The 20418-nt window shown below is 41.3% G+C and overlaps 1 protein-coding gene across 1 annotated transcript in view; it reads right to left on the minus strand.

The window, feature by feature from the left end:
- The window catches only part of igdcc3 (immunoglobulin superfamily, DCC subclass, member 3), a 128938-nt gene that overhangs the window by 92181 nt on the left and 16339 nt on the right, over nucleotides 1-20418 (minus strand). The window contains exon 2 of the mRNA XM_036584499.1: nucleotides 15986-16291. Coding sequence (XP_036440392.1) covers nucleotides 15986-16291 — 306 coding nt within the window. The remainder of the gene's footprint in view (nucleotides 1-15985; nucleotides 16292-20418) is intronic.

The following is a 20418-nucleotide window of genomic DNA, read 5'->3' on the forward strand; positions in this document are numbered from 1 at the left end:
ACCCAACAGCTGACAGGATATCAATATTATGGTGCATCCTTACATTTAATTGGGCTGAAATTACAGCAGAGAGCCAGTCTGCAGAGCTCCACCACATCACCTAGGTGAGTCTACCTCTGCTCTAAAAGGCCACTGAAATAATCAGCTGAGACATGCAATGCTATTGTCCAGATAGCCGAGGAACACGGTATACCGAAAAAATCAATATGTAACTTGTTTGTCAGGAACAGGCAAGATGAAATGCACGTCATTGTCACAGCTGATGTCTGGCAAATCTGATGCTTTGTGTGCGTGTGACTCACATTTTTTCTCTGCACAGATGTCAAACAAACTGTCTTTCCAGGAAAAGAGAGAAAGGCTTGTTAAGTTTACTTTTTTTTACTGTTTTACTGTTTACTGTTTACTAAAAAAAACAAAAAAACAGAGAGGACTGTCAGATGCTTATTGGTCCTTGACCAAAACAGATCTGCTCTCATATCTGATTGGTTTGCATGTTTATCTGTCTTTCTCTTGCCTTCATTTCAGTTCAACACAGATCAGAACACATTTAAATAAGGCATGTAATGCCTGCAAATATCAAAGGAATATATTAATGTGTTCACACTCAAGGCAAGAGCTACATCACAGAATCTAAACACAGAACCAATAAGTGTTGTCATTACATATGCATATGAAAAATGCTAAAATAATAATATGTAATAATGTAGGCCTATTCATTCTTCTCACTGTTGCATTCTTTTAAGCTATTACACTTGTTGACTGAAAGAACAGCATATTGAGTAAAACTGGGCTAAAAGCTTAAGAACTTGAAGACGTTTTTGGTGCATTTATGTCTTGTTTCACTTCATAAAATATTTGGTGGGTGTTGAGAATGTCTACAACAAATACTCAATAATATTCAATAAATTCGCTAATTAAAATATTCAAAAATCGGAAAAGCATTTTTTATGGAGCATTTATTATGGAGTATAAATAAGAGTGTGCCAGCTAGCTAGCTGACCAGCCTGTAGGAAAATTATTCAGACTGCACCGGACGACAAAGTTGGCTGAGTTTAGCATGTGATTCAGTTATTAAACTGAAACGTCTTTTCTCATTCTTACAGAACATTCAAATATTCAAAATAATAATTATTAGAATATTTGAAAATGAAAATGTTTAAAACTTGCAGCTGTAGTCTTAAGACAAGTACATGTGGATCCTGGCATGAAATATGGGAACCCCTGCTTTAGAGGTGCTAGTGAGAAGGACCCTTTTAAAGTATAAAGACCCCCTACACAGTGTAGTGGTTTTATACCAATTATAGGAAGGGAAAAACGCTATGATACAAATTCGAGTCTATATCGCCCACCCCTACACCTGGCTATAAAATGTAAAGCTGCCACAAAACCATACAGAGGTAACTGTATATGTTGTTATGCTACTTATCCTTTGATAGCAGAGAGCTGGGGCTGAATGAGTCGGCACTTATCCAGGGATTGAAGGGGACATGAGACACATTATCAAGCAGCAGGAGACCAACTGCTTCTCAAAGAAAAAGAGAGAGAGAGAGAGAGAGAGAGAGAGAGAGAGAAAGAGCAACAGAGATCGACAGCTGGCAGAAAGGAAGAGGGGGGAGAAGGAGAGATGCAAAAGACTGAAATTGAGCATTCACAGCACCTCGCAGAAAAATGAAGCTAGAGTAAAGCAGTGAAGATGGAAATTGAACCTGTACGCTGGTCTGAAAGTAAAGCAGACAGTTCCGCTGGTGGTGAGAACAATCAAGAAAAAAGACTCACGCCGAGCCATAAGCTGCACAAACGCCTGTGTGATGTATTTTTTTAGGCATGTAGTTTGTACGGTGCTAATTAGTGTGGTATACGCTTCCATTCCAGGTTAGCTACACACTTATAAAAACATCTCCATGCTCAGTGGTTCTCTGCATGGTGAAATGGTTCTTTTCACTTGACATCGTAACAATAGCAGAACCTTTTTTGGTGCTTTATAGAATAATTTTCAAAAAGGTTTTATATAGAACCATATACAACACATTCTCCACCAATCTGAAGAACCATTTCACCATGAAAAGAACGGTTTAAGCATGAAAGGTTTCTATATACAACTCATTGTTCTAAACAGAACAATTTCCTTTACTAAAGCATGCTTGAAGAACCATCTTTTTAAGTGCATCTAGTGCAAAATGAATGAAGTAAACTATACACACTGAAAACATCTTGGCTGACTGACTACATTTAGGGTGAGGAGGAAATCGTGTCAACTGATTTTTTTTGCCAACCTGTTGTTTGAACTGAAGCCTGTTTTTTCTTCATAGGATGTTAAATAAGGATGCATGGTCAGCAACAGCCAAGATGCCAATCATCAGATTTTGTCTCCAAAAAATAAATGATCAGACAGATTTATTCATTCACTCATTCATTCATTCACTCATTCATTCAGTCAGTCAGTTATTTGTTTATTTATTTTCAGTAAAAAGGTGCACTCGCACTGTATTTGAATGCTGCAGCTACACCTATACCAAAATGTAATAGCATAATTATTCATGTATCAAGAATACAGCACTTTATTTGATTGTTACTTTTTTCATTTAAAAAATTAAAACGCCAGTTTGGCTCATTAAAGAGCAAATCATGTTATTTATTTTGTGATTTTGGCTAAAAGAAAGTACTGGAAATGTGCTAGTGTGTTTTATGAGTTTATTTAGCCCACACAGCATGAGGTTTGGGCTAAAAAAGGGCTGATAAAAGTCCATTTGACTGTAAAGAACTCGGGATCGAAATCGGCCACAAAAATTGTGATTTGTGGATCCCTCATTTTGAACAAACTCTCACCCATATGGTCCCATTTTATATGCTAGGCTGGCTAATAGGCTGGCTTTTCACACACACTCTAAGCCTAATTCTCCTCTATGGACCTTTTCAGTGGAGAAATGAAGAGCCACTACAAAGAAGCTGAGGGCTAGGCTTACTCTGTATTGGGAAAACAAGCCTAAAAAACATTCTCTTCACTTCTACACTGATCCATTATGATGATCAGCTCATACCTGCAGGTCTAAAGTCAGCTCTACGTCAGTATGCTAGCAGCTCGAGAAAAAATGCAAAGGGCCTTCAAACAAAGACGATGGGGATTAGTGGATGACTGACAGAGCTGAGAGCCAATCAGAAGCAGTAGAAAAAGGGAGAAAGGGAGAAAAACACAGATAGAGAGGGAGGAGGGGAGAGAAGGAAACAGAGAGACACCTTCCCCCACCTTCTTCACTACTGTCTATGCTTTGATGTGTATGCATTGGTCCTGGCTGGCTTTGCCAAGTGAGGAGGTAGCATTCTGCACAGGCATTTGTTGATGGCCAGCCAACATATCACATCTGATTTGAAACATCTGCTTCAAAGTCTGCAATGACAGCTGCAATGACAGTCCTCTGCAATGTAAGGTTAATAGTCAGTTATCTTTTAATTCTCTTCTTATCAGCTCCTCCTAGTCCTTTATTAAAGGCACTCACTGTGATTTTAAAACAAAATGAAAGTATGGATGCAACAACTAGAAGTCAGTAACCTAAGCCAGACCATCAATTTAATTGCCTCGACCACCCTAGACCATCAATTTAATTGCCTCAACTAACCTAGGCCATCACATGTACTGCTTTGACCAACCTAGCCCTTCAAATTTGCCACCTTAACCAACACAGGCCATCAAATTCATTGCGTCAACCAACCTAGACCATCAAATTTACTGCCTCGACTGACCCAGCCCTTCAACCACCTCAACCAACTCAATCAAATTCATCATCTTACACAACACAGACGATTAAATGTAGTGCTTCAACCAGTCCAGGGCATAGAATTTACTGCTTCAACCAGTCTAGACCATAAAATTCACTGCCTCAACCAGCCCTAACCATAAAATTTGATACTTCAACCAACAAACACCGTTAAATTCACTGCAAAAACCAACCCATACCATCAAATTCACCACCTCAACCAACTCCAGCCACCAAATGCATTGTCTCCACCAAACAGAACCATCAAATGCACAGTCTCAGCCAATCTTGACCATCAAATTCACTTCCGCCATGAACCCTGACCATCAAGTTCACTGCCTCAACCAGCCCTGACCGTCAAATTCACTGTTGGACCCAGCCCTGACCATCACATTCACTTTCTCACCTAATATACATGATCAAATTCACTATGAAAACCAACCCTGGCCATCAGATCCACTGCCTTAAACAGCACAGAGCAAGATGTTCACTCCTGCAACCAACCTAGCCCTGCAAATCACCTGTGTCAGCCAACTGAGCCCATCGAATTCACCGCCTCGATTAGATCATAAACTGTATGCTGATCTGCAGAAAAGCAGCCTAGTCCAACCACCGAAACAGGCTGCAGTTTAACCATGCGCAAACACTTAAACGCTCGTGCGATTAGCCGTCCACTTCTATTCAAGTGCTGCATTTCTCCCCACAATCCTCTCTTTCACTCTGTCTCTCTCTCTTTTTAGCAGAGGGGAGGCGAACTACTTCAGTCTTGATTCTGCAAATCCCCCACAGAACTGCCCCGGTCAATTACGCAGTGAGATGCTCGACGGGACATCCAGAGAAGGTAAATTAAAACTTAACAAAGCTTAAACTCTTTCCAATTACTTCTAGAGAATAGAACAAAAGCTTGTCCATCGGCAGATCCCTGAAAGCTATTGGGTAGCAAAAGGGGGGCGGGGGTGGGGGTGGGGGGCATTTTGTGCCCAGTTGCTTGGTGACGAGAGTGTAAAGGAGGCGGGAATAGCACAGCTTGGTCCACTGTAACGTCCCCATGCTTCATTCAGATGATGAAAAGCTTCCTGAGACCAAGCTAATGAGGAACCTTGAGAGAGGGAGAAAGAGAGAGAGGCATAGTCATAGAGCAAAAGAGGAGGGAGAGAGGTAAACACAGTTAGAAAAGAAAGAGAGAGTATAAGAGACATAGACAGTAGTGATGTAATCGAATACGAGCACATCGTTAGAAAGGAACTGAAAAAGCTTTAGGAATAGATAGTAATACGTGGCACACAGTTCATTTTATTTTTGTCCATGTCTCTCTGTAGGAAGGGAACTTGCAACCCTGATAAAACAGAGATAAGAGTACCAACCCTAGGGTCTTAAAAAAGGGTCCCAAAAAAGGGATCTTTGGAGTGATGCCGTGGAAGAATCAGGGCAAATGGGAAATGAGAGAGAAAAACCCATGAAAGAAGTAACCTTTACAAAGATAAGTGTTTCCTAGAAAGGCCGGGCGATTGAGGGGGCCTGCAGGGGAGCAGAGCTTCGAGCAGCACCCGACAGCGTGCCCACAAAAATGGCAGACAAGCAAATAAGACGCGGGATTTATGGAGGAAAAGCATGGGTGAGGAGGGGGCTGCTCTTTATCTGAGGGAGGCTGTAAAGAGCCCTCACTAATCACGCCCTGCTTTGCAGCATTCTCTCCTTGCCGGTGTTACAGGGGTCCCGTAATGGCCCAAATTACCCAGCAGTACAAATTGAGCAAGAGCCCCCTGAAACGCGCACAAAACCGAAGAAAGAAAAAAAGGAATGGAGACAGAAGCAGAGAGAGACAGAGAAAGGACGAGGCCCTTTGATCTAGCAGGAGGCCGAGGAGCGGATCCGTGTCACTTCACTTGAAGCAGGAGAAAAGGCCCGGCTAGCAGTCCGCGGCGTGGCTCTGGAGAGGCTGAAAGAGCTGGAGGTGGGGGGGTGAGGCCTCTTAAATGCTAAACACGCCCAGCTGGTGGTGAGCCATTAGGATGAGGGGAGGCCCACTACACGCCTGGCAGGCTGTGGTGACACAGGGGCCTCCGCAGCACAGGGACGGGCGCGATTGCCCCGTCCATGCTCCTCCCACAAATTTATTCTTTCGGAACTATTGTTGTGAGGTTGGACAATCGTTGGAAATCTCATTCAACCTAATGAAAAATGCTTGTCAAAATACCTCAATTTAGAATGCCTTTTCAAATGATATTTACTCTTGTATGCCATTTGTTTTACAATGTAATCAAGGTTTTTAAGGATGAGTGTCTGATTATTAGGGTATGCAGAAGGCTTCAGCTGTTTGCTGAACAAGTGAACATTGTGGTCTGTACCACTGTATTATGGCAGAAGTTACTCCCACCAACAATTTACCCATCATACTTGCCATACTAAAATTAGGGTATGGCAAAAACAGAAAGAACAGCAATACGTTGCCTCGCGCTACGTCAGTAAAGTCAAGCTACCAAATGACAGTGATGGAGAGATAAAATAGGAGTGCACAATTGACTCCCTGCTATGGGAGAGCAAAGTTTTGGGAAGCAAAGTGACAGGGCTGAAATGGCACTAGTCATCAGAATGTCCAGTGCACTTTATCGCAAAACACATCCCTGAGGCCTTCAGAAAACCTGAGGCATGAGGCGTTGGAAAACAGGCAAAGATATCTCATTTAATAATAGAGCTCTAAAATAGAATTTTAGAACAAATTTACTTCAAAACAGTGGGATCTAACTGCTGACTATGTGGTCATGAGGGACAGGGATGCAGCCTCACTTCCTGCTCTAAAATGCAGAGGTGTGGCTAAAATAAGGCTCTGCCTAAGGCCTAAAACGCATGTTTCAGTAGTAACATGAAAATGTGGGACAGCATTTTTTTTTTTCCACAAAATATTTAACTAATGATAAAAAAAGTACCCTATAAACCCTATAAATACCCCAAAAGTACCCTGTAAATGGTGATATATTGATATATCTATCTTGATCCATATGACTTAATGGCATGCAGAGTGGGCAACTGCTTGGAAATGGCTATTTCCCGTCAGACAGATTAAACCCAGTGCACAGAAGTGCATACACACGGATGCGAGAATAGCCAATCAGACAAAAAATCCAGTTGTGGCCGTCTTAGCTTACTAGATATCATTGTATATATTGGCAGAACATAAAAAAGCTGATTGTTTTAAATCAGATTTGCACCACTTCTATATGTGGTCCTAGATCAGATACACAATTGAGGCACTTCACTGCGCAAGCACACATCATCATCTCCTCAGTATCCAGTGTGGGAGAGTGGGAGGCTGTTAGCAGTGGTTTTAACTCGACAAGATGTGCGCACGTGGGTCTTTTCAGAACACAAGTCTGGTCACACTAATGACAGATATGGGTCACTTTCTAGAATAAGACTTCTAATTGAACACAGCCTATGCGTGCTTTACAGTTTGCAGTGTAAGTAATGGGACGGGTGGAGGAGGAAGACCATTCTCTCCTCTCTCCTTTCACCTCCTTGAAAAGGAATTACTCACTCTTTGATACTGTGTCTCACCACTTCATTGGCCTTCTGCACTGGGGCACAATGAGTTCCAATGCCTACCATGCGCACTTAAAGAGAGAGAGAGAGCAAGAAATAGAGGCCACAACAAAAGCAACAAAGGGAAATGACAGGATGAAAAAAGAGCGACCGTCCGCAGCTTTTAAAAAGGAAATATGGATTTTGCTTCATGTTCTAACAATGCCCATGGTGGGAGGTACAAGAGGCCTTACAACGCGTAATGATCCGCAGATCAAACTCCATCTCCACCAGAACACCTGGAGGTGCTATTAGAGACTCATTGATTGGAGACGGAGGCCCAGAGACAGTAGAGACGATCTCTTACCACCGCCAGCTACAGAATGAGACAAGATCACAGCTTCACTGGAGGGCTTTGTTCAAGTCACAAAAGAGAACGAACTGCCCAATAAAAGGGCCCGTTGAGGACCTTATTGAGGACGCTTGGAGTGGTCCTCAGAGGGCCACTGGCCTGGGAGATAACCTGATGCTTTCACTGCTTTTTCTATGATGGATTGAGAGTCAGTTGAAGTGATCTAAATGTAATTTACAACAGCAATCAATTTTCCCTTCAATCTACATGAATCCATCAGATAAGACATGTTTGGTGTCCAAAGTTTGTTTTGAACTGGAGCTCTGAGGCTAATGTAGCTAACAAGAAATGGAAGCTTTGTAATCGCGCAGTTGGCCATCAGCACAAATACATCATAAAACTGTTGGCAATCCCTTTGGTGTCAACAATTCCTGGCTGCTAGCTTAGCCACTGAGCTACAGTCCCATAAATATAATCAAGTTAGCATTTGTGTGACTTTTTTCTCAAACAAAATTGTAAAGAGAACAACAACTCTATCTTTTCTCAGCACAAAATAAATGCCAGAACTGAAGACAGTTACCACACTTACAGAGTTGCAATAAGATATCTGGCTTCCTATCAGTAGCGTTAGCTGCTAGCATCCTTTTGCTTTCACCAGCTAACAAAGAAAAAAATTCAAAACAGTCCACCTACCCTAAAGCAGTTCCTCTCACCTTCAAGATACATCAAGAGAAGATTTTATAGTCTTTAAACTGGAAAATCCCACTCTAGAGACCATTGTAACACCACTGTAGCATATTTACAACATTATGGTCATACTGTTTATTTCAAGATTCTACACAGATTGATATGTGTGATGATTTAGGCATGCAGATCACAGTGCTAATTGTAGGGGTGTAAGCTTCTTGTTACATTAGCATAGCTCCTGTGCAGAGCTAAGGAAGCAAACCTCAGACATGTTTTGGGTACTGAAAACTGCATTTAGGCTAAGCGGCAAATTGTGTAAATTATAATTTTTTTGCCAAACTATCATGATCCAGGCTCATCCATCTCACAACACATTCATCAATTCTCCCTGAATACACACAGGCCACTACTCTCCTCCCACGTCTGTCACACACTTCATTAACATGAATCTCAGTCTCCATGCTCCAGCCTTTGGCCCAGGGGTCAGAGATCAAAAGGTCACCGGCAAACAGGAAACGCGAACCCTGACCATTATTCACAGAGGACGTGGCACTGAAAGGAGTCGCTGTGGCCGTGAGGTTGAACTTGAAAGAGGAAAATATCAGTTTTCCTGCTCCGCAGACTCCAGGGCCGAACTCTTCCGCCCATTTCTGCCGATGAGGCCCTTTCAGATGTAATTCCCTTGTCACACAAAGCCATCATCTTTATTCATGAACTAATAATTCCTCGCCCAGATTTTCATTTTATTGTATTTCATATCTACTTCACATCATAATAACAATTAAATTATTCACACAATGTTGCAGTACCTCTTCACCTAATAATTCAGTTCTATCTCGCTTTTCCCCTTCCGTAACGCATCCGTTCCGCCCGTACATGCTCGACTCTCTGCTGAATGCAAATCAGCCCGCTAAAAAGCCATGGCGAGATGCATAGATATGCATTAACGCAGGCGACAATAAGCAATATGTAGCCGGAACAGAATGAAAATAATGAAATAAAAAGAAATGGGACAGATAATATTCTTTTATGCAAATGATTTTTCCATTGCTGTTTTCCCTGAATGCCATAGAAAGGCGGCCGTATTTAAGAACCTTTCTCCTACTGTATGGTCATGCCTGTGCGTGCCCTCTCCTTTTCCCCAAACAATCATTCTTTAACACTTTATGCAGCCTATTATTCTGCCTTGAATGTGAAACTGAAAAGGTGCTGCTGAAAAAGCCTCTACGGACTGTTTTGTGTGTAGAAGCTGTGTAGAAGGAAAGTATATAACTGTGGCGTGCCAGCTCCATCCCTGGCTCTGCCTTCTCCTGCATCCATACTGTCCCTATCATTCCTGACTCTACTCCTAGACCCACCCTTCCTGCCTCTGTATCTTACTCATTGCTCAAATCTGATTTTTTGTGCAAATCCAATTTCTCTGACATGATGGTTCACACTCGTTTAGTGATTTAAATCTGTCATTAATGTGAACGAACCGGCGTCCTGAAATGACCCGCATGCACACATCCTACTCAGTAACGTCAAGTGAACGAATCACGTGCATCATCAGCAAACAAACTACTGAGCACTACTGCTGCCATGGTAACACTGAATGATGGTGCACACGCAGTGGAAAAACAGCACATGAAATCCGATCTGGGCGTTCACATTAAGGTCGCATGGCCACAAATCGGATACATATCCGATCTAGGACCACAAATGAAAGTGGCTCAGGTCGGATTTGAAAAGATCAGATTTGCGTGTCCACACAGCCCTGAAAACATCAGATCTGAGTCACATCAGGGCAAAAAATCTGATTTGTGCCACTTCAACCTGGTAATGTGAACGTAGCCTAAGGCTTGCCCTGACTCCACTATTGGCCTGACCTCTTGGTTCTGACTCCACCCTAATTCCTCACCTCCTGGCTCTAACTCCTTGCCTTGCTCTTTCCCTCCTAGCTCTGATTCCATTACTGGCCCCATCTCCTCCTGGCTCCATTATTTGGCTCCACCTTTTCCTGGTTGCATCCCTGGCTCAACACTTGATTCTACCTCAACCTGGCCCCACTTCAGGCTCTGTCTTGTTCTAACTCCACACTTGACACGTCCCTCATATTGCCACCTCCCTTTTATTGTTTATTCTCACCTGTACCTTTTTAGTTGATGTGTAGCCGTTTGAGATGTTGGGGTATGTCTGTACAGTTAACATGTTCTGGGTTTTTCCCTGTTTGTAATTTTGACTGTTTCTGTTTGTTTTCCCCTTTTCTTTGGTCAATCTATTTCATATTTTTCTTAGTATTTGTTGACTCATGGCAGGACTGCCTATACTGAAAATGCATTATCAGATATATGCAAAGATGTCCAGAGAAAGCTGACTGTTTTACAAATTAAACGCTTCTAATATCTGCGCATTACATTCTATCTCCAAATGGAAAGATGCCACAAATATATTAACTCACAGGACTACTGCCATTTGGTTCCAAAGGGACTTGAGGCTAATGTTTTCCTATATGGTGAGTGGACTGTGGTGGGCTTTGTTGCTTTCCGTTGTCTGGGAGTGGACAGACGGCTCCAGAGGACAAGCAGCCGCCACTTTCCTGCTGAGACTGGAGCCAGAGCGTTTGTAGCAGCTCAGCAGTGTGCTGTCTACTCATACAGCGCAGGAGTCATACCTCACTGTGTGTGCACGCAAGTGTGTGTTCTCTTTAACACGGGACACAGTCGCATCACACACTTCACGGTGTGAGGCCAACGCTTGGATGGCCAGAATCAGATATGCCACAGCGTGGGCTGTCCAACATGCATGTGTGTGTATGTGTGCATAGGCTGTATAACGTCTGTGAGTCTGACAAGACCGCAGGCACAGATGCCTTTCATTGTCAAAGCACAGAGCGGCAAAGCAGCTTGATGTGTTTGATGCGAAACAAGCTCTAAAGGAGCAGAGTCAACAGCAAACATCAGTGTGTTCTGTGGTTGGCAGTTACAGCAGCAGTCAGCGTCTCTGAATGCACGACCTATGGGTCACGAGCTGAAGATGAGCAGATATTCATCTTTAAAATCATTTTAATGTGTCATATACAGCGATCAGGCATAACATTATGACCACCTCTTTGTTTCTACGCTCATTGTCCATTTTATCAGCTCCACTTACCACCACGTCAGTGTTACTGCAGTGCAGAGAATGATCCACCACCCAGACAGTACCTAATCTGTGAGGGTCCATGGGGGTCCTGACCACTGAAGAACAGGGTAAAAGGGGGCTTACAAAGTATGCAGAGAAACAGATGGACTACAGTCTGTAATAGTAGAACTACAAAGTGCACCTATATAGTAAGTGGAGCTGATAAAATGGACAATGAGCGTAGAAACATCATCAGAATCGGAATCATAATGTTATGCCTGATCGGTTTATATTGTCGCTTTCCAAAAAAGCATGTATCTAATTTTTTGTTTTTTTTTAACGTCTTTTAAATACTCTGGCTGTCCTTTACATAGTTTGAAAATGTCATGATGAATGGACCAATATAAATGCTCCAAAATCACTTGGAGTAAAACCTCTTTACATTAACTTAATTTTTTTCTTTGAACAGCAACGATATTTTCAAGTGCTTACATGCCTTTTTTGTCTTTTTTGTATTGTGTGTGTATGTTTATATATATATATATATATATATATATATATATATATATATATATATATATATATATATATCGCTGCTATCGAAAAAAAAAATTGACATTTTTCAGTTTTTGACTCAATTTGAAAATGCCTCTTGCCCTTTACATTGCATGCAAATTTCAAGATGAATGGACTAAAAGAAATGACCCAAAATGATCTGGAAAAAAGTCTGGTTCCATTGACTTACATTAAAAGTAAAGTAGGTTTTTTCCTTCTTCTGTAAAGTTATCATTTTGGAGATATGAGATATGAATATATATATATATATATATATATATATATATATATTAGCATTGAGTTGTCTTCACAGATTGTAAGAACGGATAGATTTTTTTCAGATCTGAAGCAAGAGTAAAGCTTCCTTTGAGTACTGTTTTTCACTTATTTCCTTTAACTTTTCACATCCTTGTGCGAGTGGATTATCTTGTATCTAATGTCCTTGGAAATATCTCTTAAATATTACATAAATATGTGTGTGTGTGTGTGTGTGTGTGTGTGTGTGTGTATTAAGGAAAGAGAGTTAAAAAGAAAGAGACAGACCAAGAAAAAGTGTTCTCCCTTTCTACCTTGTTTGTCGGTGGCCCAAATATGTGCGGTGACATTAACGCTGCAATGGGCTTTTTAATTAATAGTCTACGCCTTGCAGACACCTCTAACGACCCCCTGTGCTGTGCTGTCGGCCTCCGTGCCAAACTATCCCCACCACCTCCCTGCAGAGCTACAGAGCGCTGCCTTCTGTTTCATTCTCTCCTGTTTCACATCTGCAGCTGAGACCTGGGTCAAAAAGGTGAAACGTTTTTCAGATGGAGACAGGCAGGAAGATCACATGACACAGTCATGTTTTTCAGTCGACGAGACGCAAGCTGTGTACGTGAAAATCGGATCACACGGCCAGAACTGCAACAATGTTCCAGCGTCGGCTGGGAACAAGCGCCAATTCATGCGGCTGCTCGGCAGGATGGAGGGAGCAGAAAAGAGCACAACGCCTCGGTGCCAGCCACCGGAGAGATGGCCATCAGCGACAGTTGAGATTATCACGCCTGTGACAAAAGCAGAGCGAAAGGAACCCAGCATGCGAGGATTTAATGGCGACGGTCAATGGGAGCACGCAAGATTTAGCCATATTAATCACAACCCAGGCAAGAACAGGAGCAGAAAGGAGTCACAAAAAAGCAGGATGAATTCTACAAGCCAATTTATCTCTGTAGAAAGAAAGGCCACATTGTCCATCTATCAAATGGTCAGCCACCATCCTGTATTTGCAGACTATCTGGGGCTACATTCAGAAAGCGGCATTAAATTCTCAATTCAGAGCTTCTCTGCTTCCTTTCTGTTTAGAAAATAGATAGCAACTGTTTATTTGAAGGCTACCTACATACGGACGTCATTACAAGCATAAACACTGAATAATGTATTTATAAAGCAATACTTGAATTTTTATGAACAGCTTGTGCCAGTAACTGCTGAATGACCTACAACATTTTATAAAGTAAATGGCATTGTACTGACATAAGCAGACTTTGTTACATTTGCTACTCTGCTATGAAGCCAGATGCACAGGCAAGAACATAATGTGGATCATTCGACCAAATTACTTTAAACTGTGGTCTAGTAGTAAAGAGTAAAAACTAGTTAAAAATCAATTAAGTATTCAGATATTTAAAAAAAATATGTTATGATCTATTCAAATCCAAGACATTAATTGATCTAATAATAAGCTAAATATTTACAAAATCATCATTTATAGGGTACTTTCTATTGGGAAGTGGCTGTACCAAACCCCAACCCCTAAATTTACACTTATCAAAATATATATGTATGTTTATGTATGTTTTTATGTTGCTTTAGCCTCACCCCTGCATTTTACAGCAGGTAGTGTGACTGCACCCCTGTCCCTCATGAGCACATGATGAGCAGTTTTGAAATAAATGTGTCCCAGCGTCTGAAAATCAATGTGGAATATTTCTGTAATAAAGTACTTTTTTTTCTTTTAAAGAAAAATATTTAGATTTTATGTGTGTACTACTGTTTAAAGCTGTGTTTGCTAGTCATGTACCGGCTGGTGTTTTTAAGCAATGCTCAAAATTATTTAAAATAGTCACTAAAAAACAGCCACTACTAAAACATTCTGTGAAGTTTCAGAGATATTAATATTGTATAAGTAGTGATAAAACTGAATGTTTAACTCCTTAATTTAATAAAATAAACATAATTTAGGCACAAACATCCAAAGCAAGAGGATTTTAGTCTAAAGTTCAACTCAGTTAAAAGTCTGAAATGTGTTTTCAACTTGACTTTGAACCAATTCGGTAGAATGATCCAAATACCAGTTCTAATGAAGATTATGATGCTCCCAAATTTCAAAAATGAAAAATATCAAAAACAGTGTTAGCTGTTCATGTCTGCAGCCACACAGGTCTTAATTGGTCTTCTGTTTATAAGTTCCATTACTTGGGAATGATGCTTCATAACAATGTCTGTCTGAGGCAACTTATGTCAACACAATGTCATTTATTTCATGAAACATCTTATGTCAGCTTGTGATTAATGACATAAGCTGTTCAAAAATATTCAAGTATTGCTTTATAAATATGTTATTCAGTGCTTATGCATGTATTATAATGTCTGTATGTAGATGGCCATCAAAGTGTTCCAGAAAATCTTACGTGTATACATGTTAAGATCATTTTGTCGTCTCTTAACAAATGCAGTCCTGTCTCGGTTGTCCAGTTATTCTGACCCCAGTGCCATGGTATTAAAACATTTTATGGAAAGTCTAATACCAGAATTCAACCAAATCACTGATTTTCAGGGATAGACACAAACGTTTGTTTTGATCTGTTTTGGAACTCTTCTATACACAGACAGTATTTAAACTACACTTCAGTATTTAAACTGCAGACATTGAAAAGTTTCTATAACACAGCAAAAAGGCAACCTTAAAGTAATATAGTGATTCCAATATTACAATTGCTGTTTTCAGACATGAAAATTCATGATGATAAAAATTTTAGTGATTTTAACATGAAAATTCTGCTGCATTCTGAGACTAAAATACAGTGGAAATTGCTGTGAAATGATGTAGTTCATCTGAGTTCAACATCCATGCAAATACAAAAACCACACAGTTTTCTAAGTATTTTGACAATTTAAAACTGGTTGTTTACCTTGCCAAGGTCAAACAGCCAATGTGTTCGAAATTTGGCGTCTTCTCTTGAGACCCCACATCTATTGAAAAAAGCCAATCTAAAAACATTGCTTATCATTTGTGTTCTACCAGCGCCCTTGGGGCATACAGTGCTTGGATGGTCAGCAAGCTCTCATATCAGTTACTAAACCAACTTTACCACTAATGAAACACAGCACTCTTCTTTTTTACGTTTCGGTAACATTATCTTAGCGCTGAATGGCATTTAAAAATGGACAGAATGACGGTCAGAACTCTTTTATTTTTGTTGTATTTACTGAGTTTGGAATTCAACGAGTCGTTTGGTGTCCGCGTCTCCACTAAAAAAAAAAACAACATCCAGTTTACTCCCCCGCTGCGGTTGACAGCAAAAGCTGGAAAACTGGACTCTTGACGGAGCATTCCGCTCACCGCTACGGCCTGTGGACCGTTGCAGCTTGCCGTGGCAGAACTTCCCATGGCGGCTCTACCGCACACCTGTGAATGCAGCATTGCGTAGTGCTACCCGTCTCACTCTGACTGGACTCACGTGATCCTTGTTGTCATAGTAACATCTACACTAAGGGGTATTTCCTGCATGTGTGTAAATTTAGATCTGATTACACATAATGTACATGTAATCAGTAGGTTGAGCAGAGTGTGCATATAAACACCTCAGACTAAATTTCAAAGCGGAATACATTCAGTTGGATTGGTGAAAATCTTTGTGTGTAAACGTAACCACTGAATGCACAGTTTGCTTCCACATGGAACCACATTTTGCATTCTCACATAGGCACATCTTCCCCACAGCAACACTCAGATTGTAATCGGGTGCACGCTACTTACTGGCAGCCTGTACTTTCGCCTTGCGGCTCACAACCAGCCCAAAGGAATTCTGAGCCACGCACTCGTAGTCTCCCTCATCAGATGAGCCGTCGGACCTGCTCCTCTGGAAGCGGCCTATCAGCAGCGAGCCATTGATGAACATGGCGTGGTTTTGGTCCTCCTGCAGAAGCACCCCGTTGCGTCTCCACTGCGTGGTGATGGGGGGGATTCCCTCCACCTGACAGTGCAGCATCAATGGCTGCTGCTGGACCGCAATGATGTCACTGGGCTCCAACGTGAATGACAGTTCAGCTCCTGATGTTACACCTGAAAAACACAAAAAATGCTATTTGTGAATGACTGGGAATTCTTTTTTCCACCTCACAGCACACAAATCAATGCTTATTACACAGCAAACTCAAAAAAAGCTTAGCATCTAAATCACATACAGCAATAATTCTCTATTGAGAACCCCTCAAATTTCAAAGAACACTGCAGCTCTAGCCAAATAACAGCTGTCACATACACTATGTAAATAAATGGGTTGGCACAGTGGGTAGCGCTGTTGCTTCACAGCAAAAAGGTCCTGGGTTCAATTCCCCGGGTCCTGTCTGTGTGGAGTTTGCATGTTCTCCCTGTGTCTGTGTTGGTTTCCTCCCACAGTCCAAAGACATGCAGTCTGGTCAACTGGACACACTAAACTGCCCCTGTCTGTGTGATTGTGTATGTCTATGCGTCTGCGATGGACTGGCGACCTGTCCAGGGTGTTTCCTGCCTTCTGCCCAATGACCGCTGGGATATGCTCCAGCACTCCCGCTGTATGTATATGTCCAAATGTCTGTAGACACCTGCTCATCCAGCATTTCTTCTGAAACCAAGGGTGCCAATAATGAATGTGTTCCCTGTATGCTGCAGTAACAGCCTCTAGTCTTCTGAGCAGGCTATACAGTAGACATTGGAACATTGCTGTGAGAATTTGATTGCATTCAGCCACAACAGCATTAGTGTGGTCAGGTACTCAAATACTCTTGCAATCACTCTTATCAAGAGAGACAGTGTAATCATGCTTAAGGCAAAACCAAATGCAGCATTAAGCCTAGTCACCAGCATGTAAAGCCATGGCATAATTCACTACACTGCGTAATCTCTGTCTATTACTTAGTTACAAACCTATTTAAGAGTTCCACAGAGTTTTATATAATTCCATGCTTTTTCCATAATGAAAATGTGGTGTAGCAAGTTACTAACACCCCTTGTTCATGTTACATTTGATTGTTGTCCAAAATGTCTTTTTTGCTGGTACTTCCAGCGCTGTGGTGATCAGTGACAGGCGGGAGTTTCTGAGGAGAACCACAGATGGTCAGTACTGCACCAGAGGGAGCGCCCAAGAGAGATAAATCTCGTTGAACCCAAGCTGACCCACTAGCTCTATTCCTAGGGCAACACAGAGCCTCATCCCGCTGAAACATAGCTTGAGGAATGGTGGAGGCAATACAGTTATCATACACACCTACCAAAAGGACAGTCTGAGGGCAAAAGGGCAGGTGCTCAAGCCCCCCTGGGGACTATGTGTGCGTGTGCTTGCAGGTACTGATGCTGAATGATTAGTTCAGGATCACAAACACCACTCCAACTCAACCCAAAGGTAGTAGATAGAGCTCCATCACTCCAGAGAACGTAGTTCCACTGCTCCACAGCCCTCTAGCCAATGCTGGGCAATGGTCATGGTGACCTTAGGCTCTTGTGCAGTTGCTCCAGAGTGTCCAATTCTATTCAGCCAGTGCTACAAAAAGCAGTGCTTCTCTATGGAGTTTACAGAAGCTGTGAATGCCTGAGTGCACTTTAAAGCAGTTGAAATCCGTCATTAGAAGGGGCGTCTACAAACTTTTGAACAAAAAGATACATCTAAAACAGGTTCTTTACCTTTTTGTGTGACCTATTCTTAGGGTTAAAGACTGCCCAACAGTGATTTGCAAAAGCTAACTGGGGGCTATTTGTGCTTTCCAACTGATATTTTTGATTAAACTATTTCTTTACGACTACCTTGTGCTGAAGGCTTGTGAAGAAGTACTACAAGTTTAACTGCATTTACAGCACACACAATAATACATAACATTAACTTCAGTTTGACCATGCAGAAAGTAGAAAGAGCTTCTATGAAATTATTTAACTAAGAATTATTTTCTCTGTGTTTTTTCTTTCAAGTCATATAGCACCATTCTCAAAATGCTCAGAGTCCACATCATAGCTCTAGTTTGAAGTTCAGCCTTGATTTGCACTCAAGTCTTCAAGAAATAAAACTCAAATACTTGCATTTAACACTAGTTTGCGTCATTGCATCATGTAACAAACGATGAACTGCTGCGTAGGTAGACCTTCTGCTCTTTATGGAATACCAAGACACTATCCAGATGAAACTGCCTGGAGCTACAGTCTCCTTGAGAGCTTCCTGTTCTGGGAGATATTGAATGAATTATCATGTATGTGTGTGCGTGTGTGTTTGTGTGTTTGCAGCTAATAAAGAGGTGATGGCCTTCAGAGAACAGCTGGAAAGGCCTGAATGAATCGGATGAAAACCGCAAGGCTCGGCTAGCTTACAAAAGGCCAAGGTGTGACCTTTAAATTACATATTTTGAATAACAGCTCTCTGCTTATGGACTGCAGCTAGATGAAGACAGCATGAAGTAATCAATGACAGAGTGAAAGCGAGAGAAAGACAGAAAGAGTGGGTCAGGCAGGTCATGTGTGTTCATTTTGCTTGCTCTTTTTATTTAATCTCAGGCTGGTTTTACACAGTGAAACTTCGTTGCTTGAAAGATATATGAAACTAAATTGCAATTGAGTTGCATAATGTAAATTGTCCTGCAACTCATTTGAAACTCAGCTGCAACAGCTGCAAGCTAGAATATTTATTCTCTCCTCTCTTGATGCCTCCTAATCTTACACAGTGATGTTACACAATCTTACACAAGATTTCTTTGGTATCCAAAGGAAAATTCTTACAGAATAGAAGACCAAGGTGAGGTCATCAATAAACATGCGCACAAATATATGGTAAACAGCCCCAAATGGACAGAAAAGTATCCGAAGATGATCAAAAAGCTGCAAATATGAAAAGTACAAAGCTCACTTTATAGTGAGAACAAAGAGTGGAGCTCCTAATTTGGCTAACTAGTGTGTAACTATGTTGCATGCAACTTTTGAACTGCTTCACACAGCTTTCAAGTTGCACAGAAATGTTGCAGGAAACTCATAACATGCATCTAGTTCAGGGGTTGGCAACATGCAGCTCTTTTACTGTCCTGTTGCAGCTCCGCAGCAGAATTAGACTTTTAGGTAAATATAAAATTATCCTCCTTTGCAGTAAAATAAAGCTCTGCTGACTGTTCTAACAGTTTTAACAATAAACTGTCTTAAACGCTGGAGTTAATGTAGCCTATATCTGCTAATTCACCCCTTAACCCTGAAGATTGGCGTGCAGACTGCTGGTCACACAGCAACGCAGACAACAGTCTCGCTTAGCTAGTCACTAACAAAATGGCAAAGAGAAAGATTTAAGATGAACATTGATACTTCAGAGACGAATGGACTTATTTGCATTTATAATCACTCCAGCTGGTTTCCTGATACATTTAATCTGCATTGAACCGATAACTGTCAAACACTAAAAAGTCGCAAAGATGAAGTCTTTAAGGTGGAACGGGAAAATTAGAACGAGAAACTGACTTCATCTGTGCAAAAAGTCAAACATTGAGAGACATTTTACAAAAACTATTCTACTTCGCGGAAAAGTTTCCTGACGGAGATGCGAGAAAAGCAGCTACAGCTGACCTAAAGCTTAAAGCAAAGCAAAGTAAGCCTGTGATTTTGTTTATATTTTTCATCCGATACTATTATATTAGCACGTACTGAGACTTGTGGCTCCCAAGGTGGTTTGGTTTTTGTTGAAAGGACAAAATGGCTCCTCTTAACATTTGGGTTGCTGACCACTGAACTAGTTGTTTGAAAGTTTCACCTTATAAAGCCAGCCTTAGTCATAGTCTTGAGCCTAAAATACATTTAGTCAGTTGTGCAACTACACTAGTGTGACTACTGGGCCCCCTAACATCTTTACATCACTACTTAGGTCATTTTACACAGCTCAAGAGTAACTTAATAATGTACTTCAACCATTAGTCTACATTACAGCATCAACTTGTCTGAGACACTGCAATGGCGAGTAAACAAGCAAGTTACATAATGGTAATATTCCAGGCATTCATTTCTTTTAGCCCTGCGGCTGAGAAGAACCTATGAATGCCACTGCACTTACTTTTAGTTCAATTTTAGTCACAAGATATAAGAAACAGAAACTACAATGACTAAATGTCAGAGAATTACAGTCAACTGGGAAAAGAGTCAGAGAAAGAGAGAATGCAGAAGAATAGAAGACAGTGACAGCGCAGAGGAATGAG

This window comes from Colossoma macropomum, unplaced genomic scaffold, assembly GCF_904425465.1.
Source record: "Colossoma macropomum unplaced genomic scaffold, Colossoma_macropomum, whole genome shotgun sequence".
Lineage (NCBI taxonomy): Eukaryota > Metazoa > Chordata > Actinopteri > Characiformes > Serrasalmidae > Colossoma > Colossoma macropomum.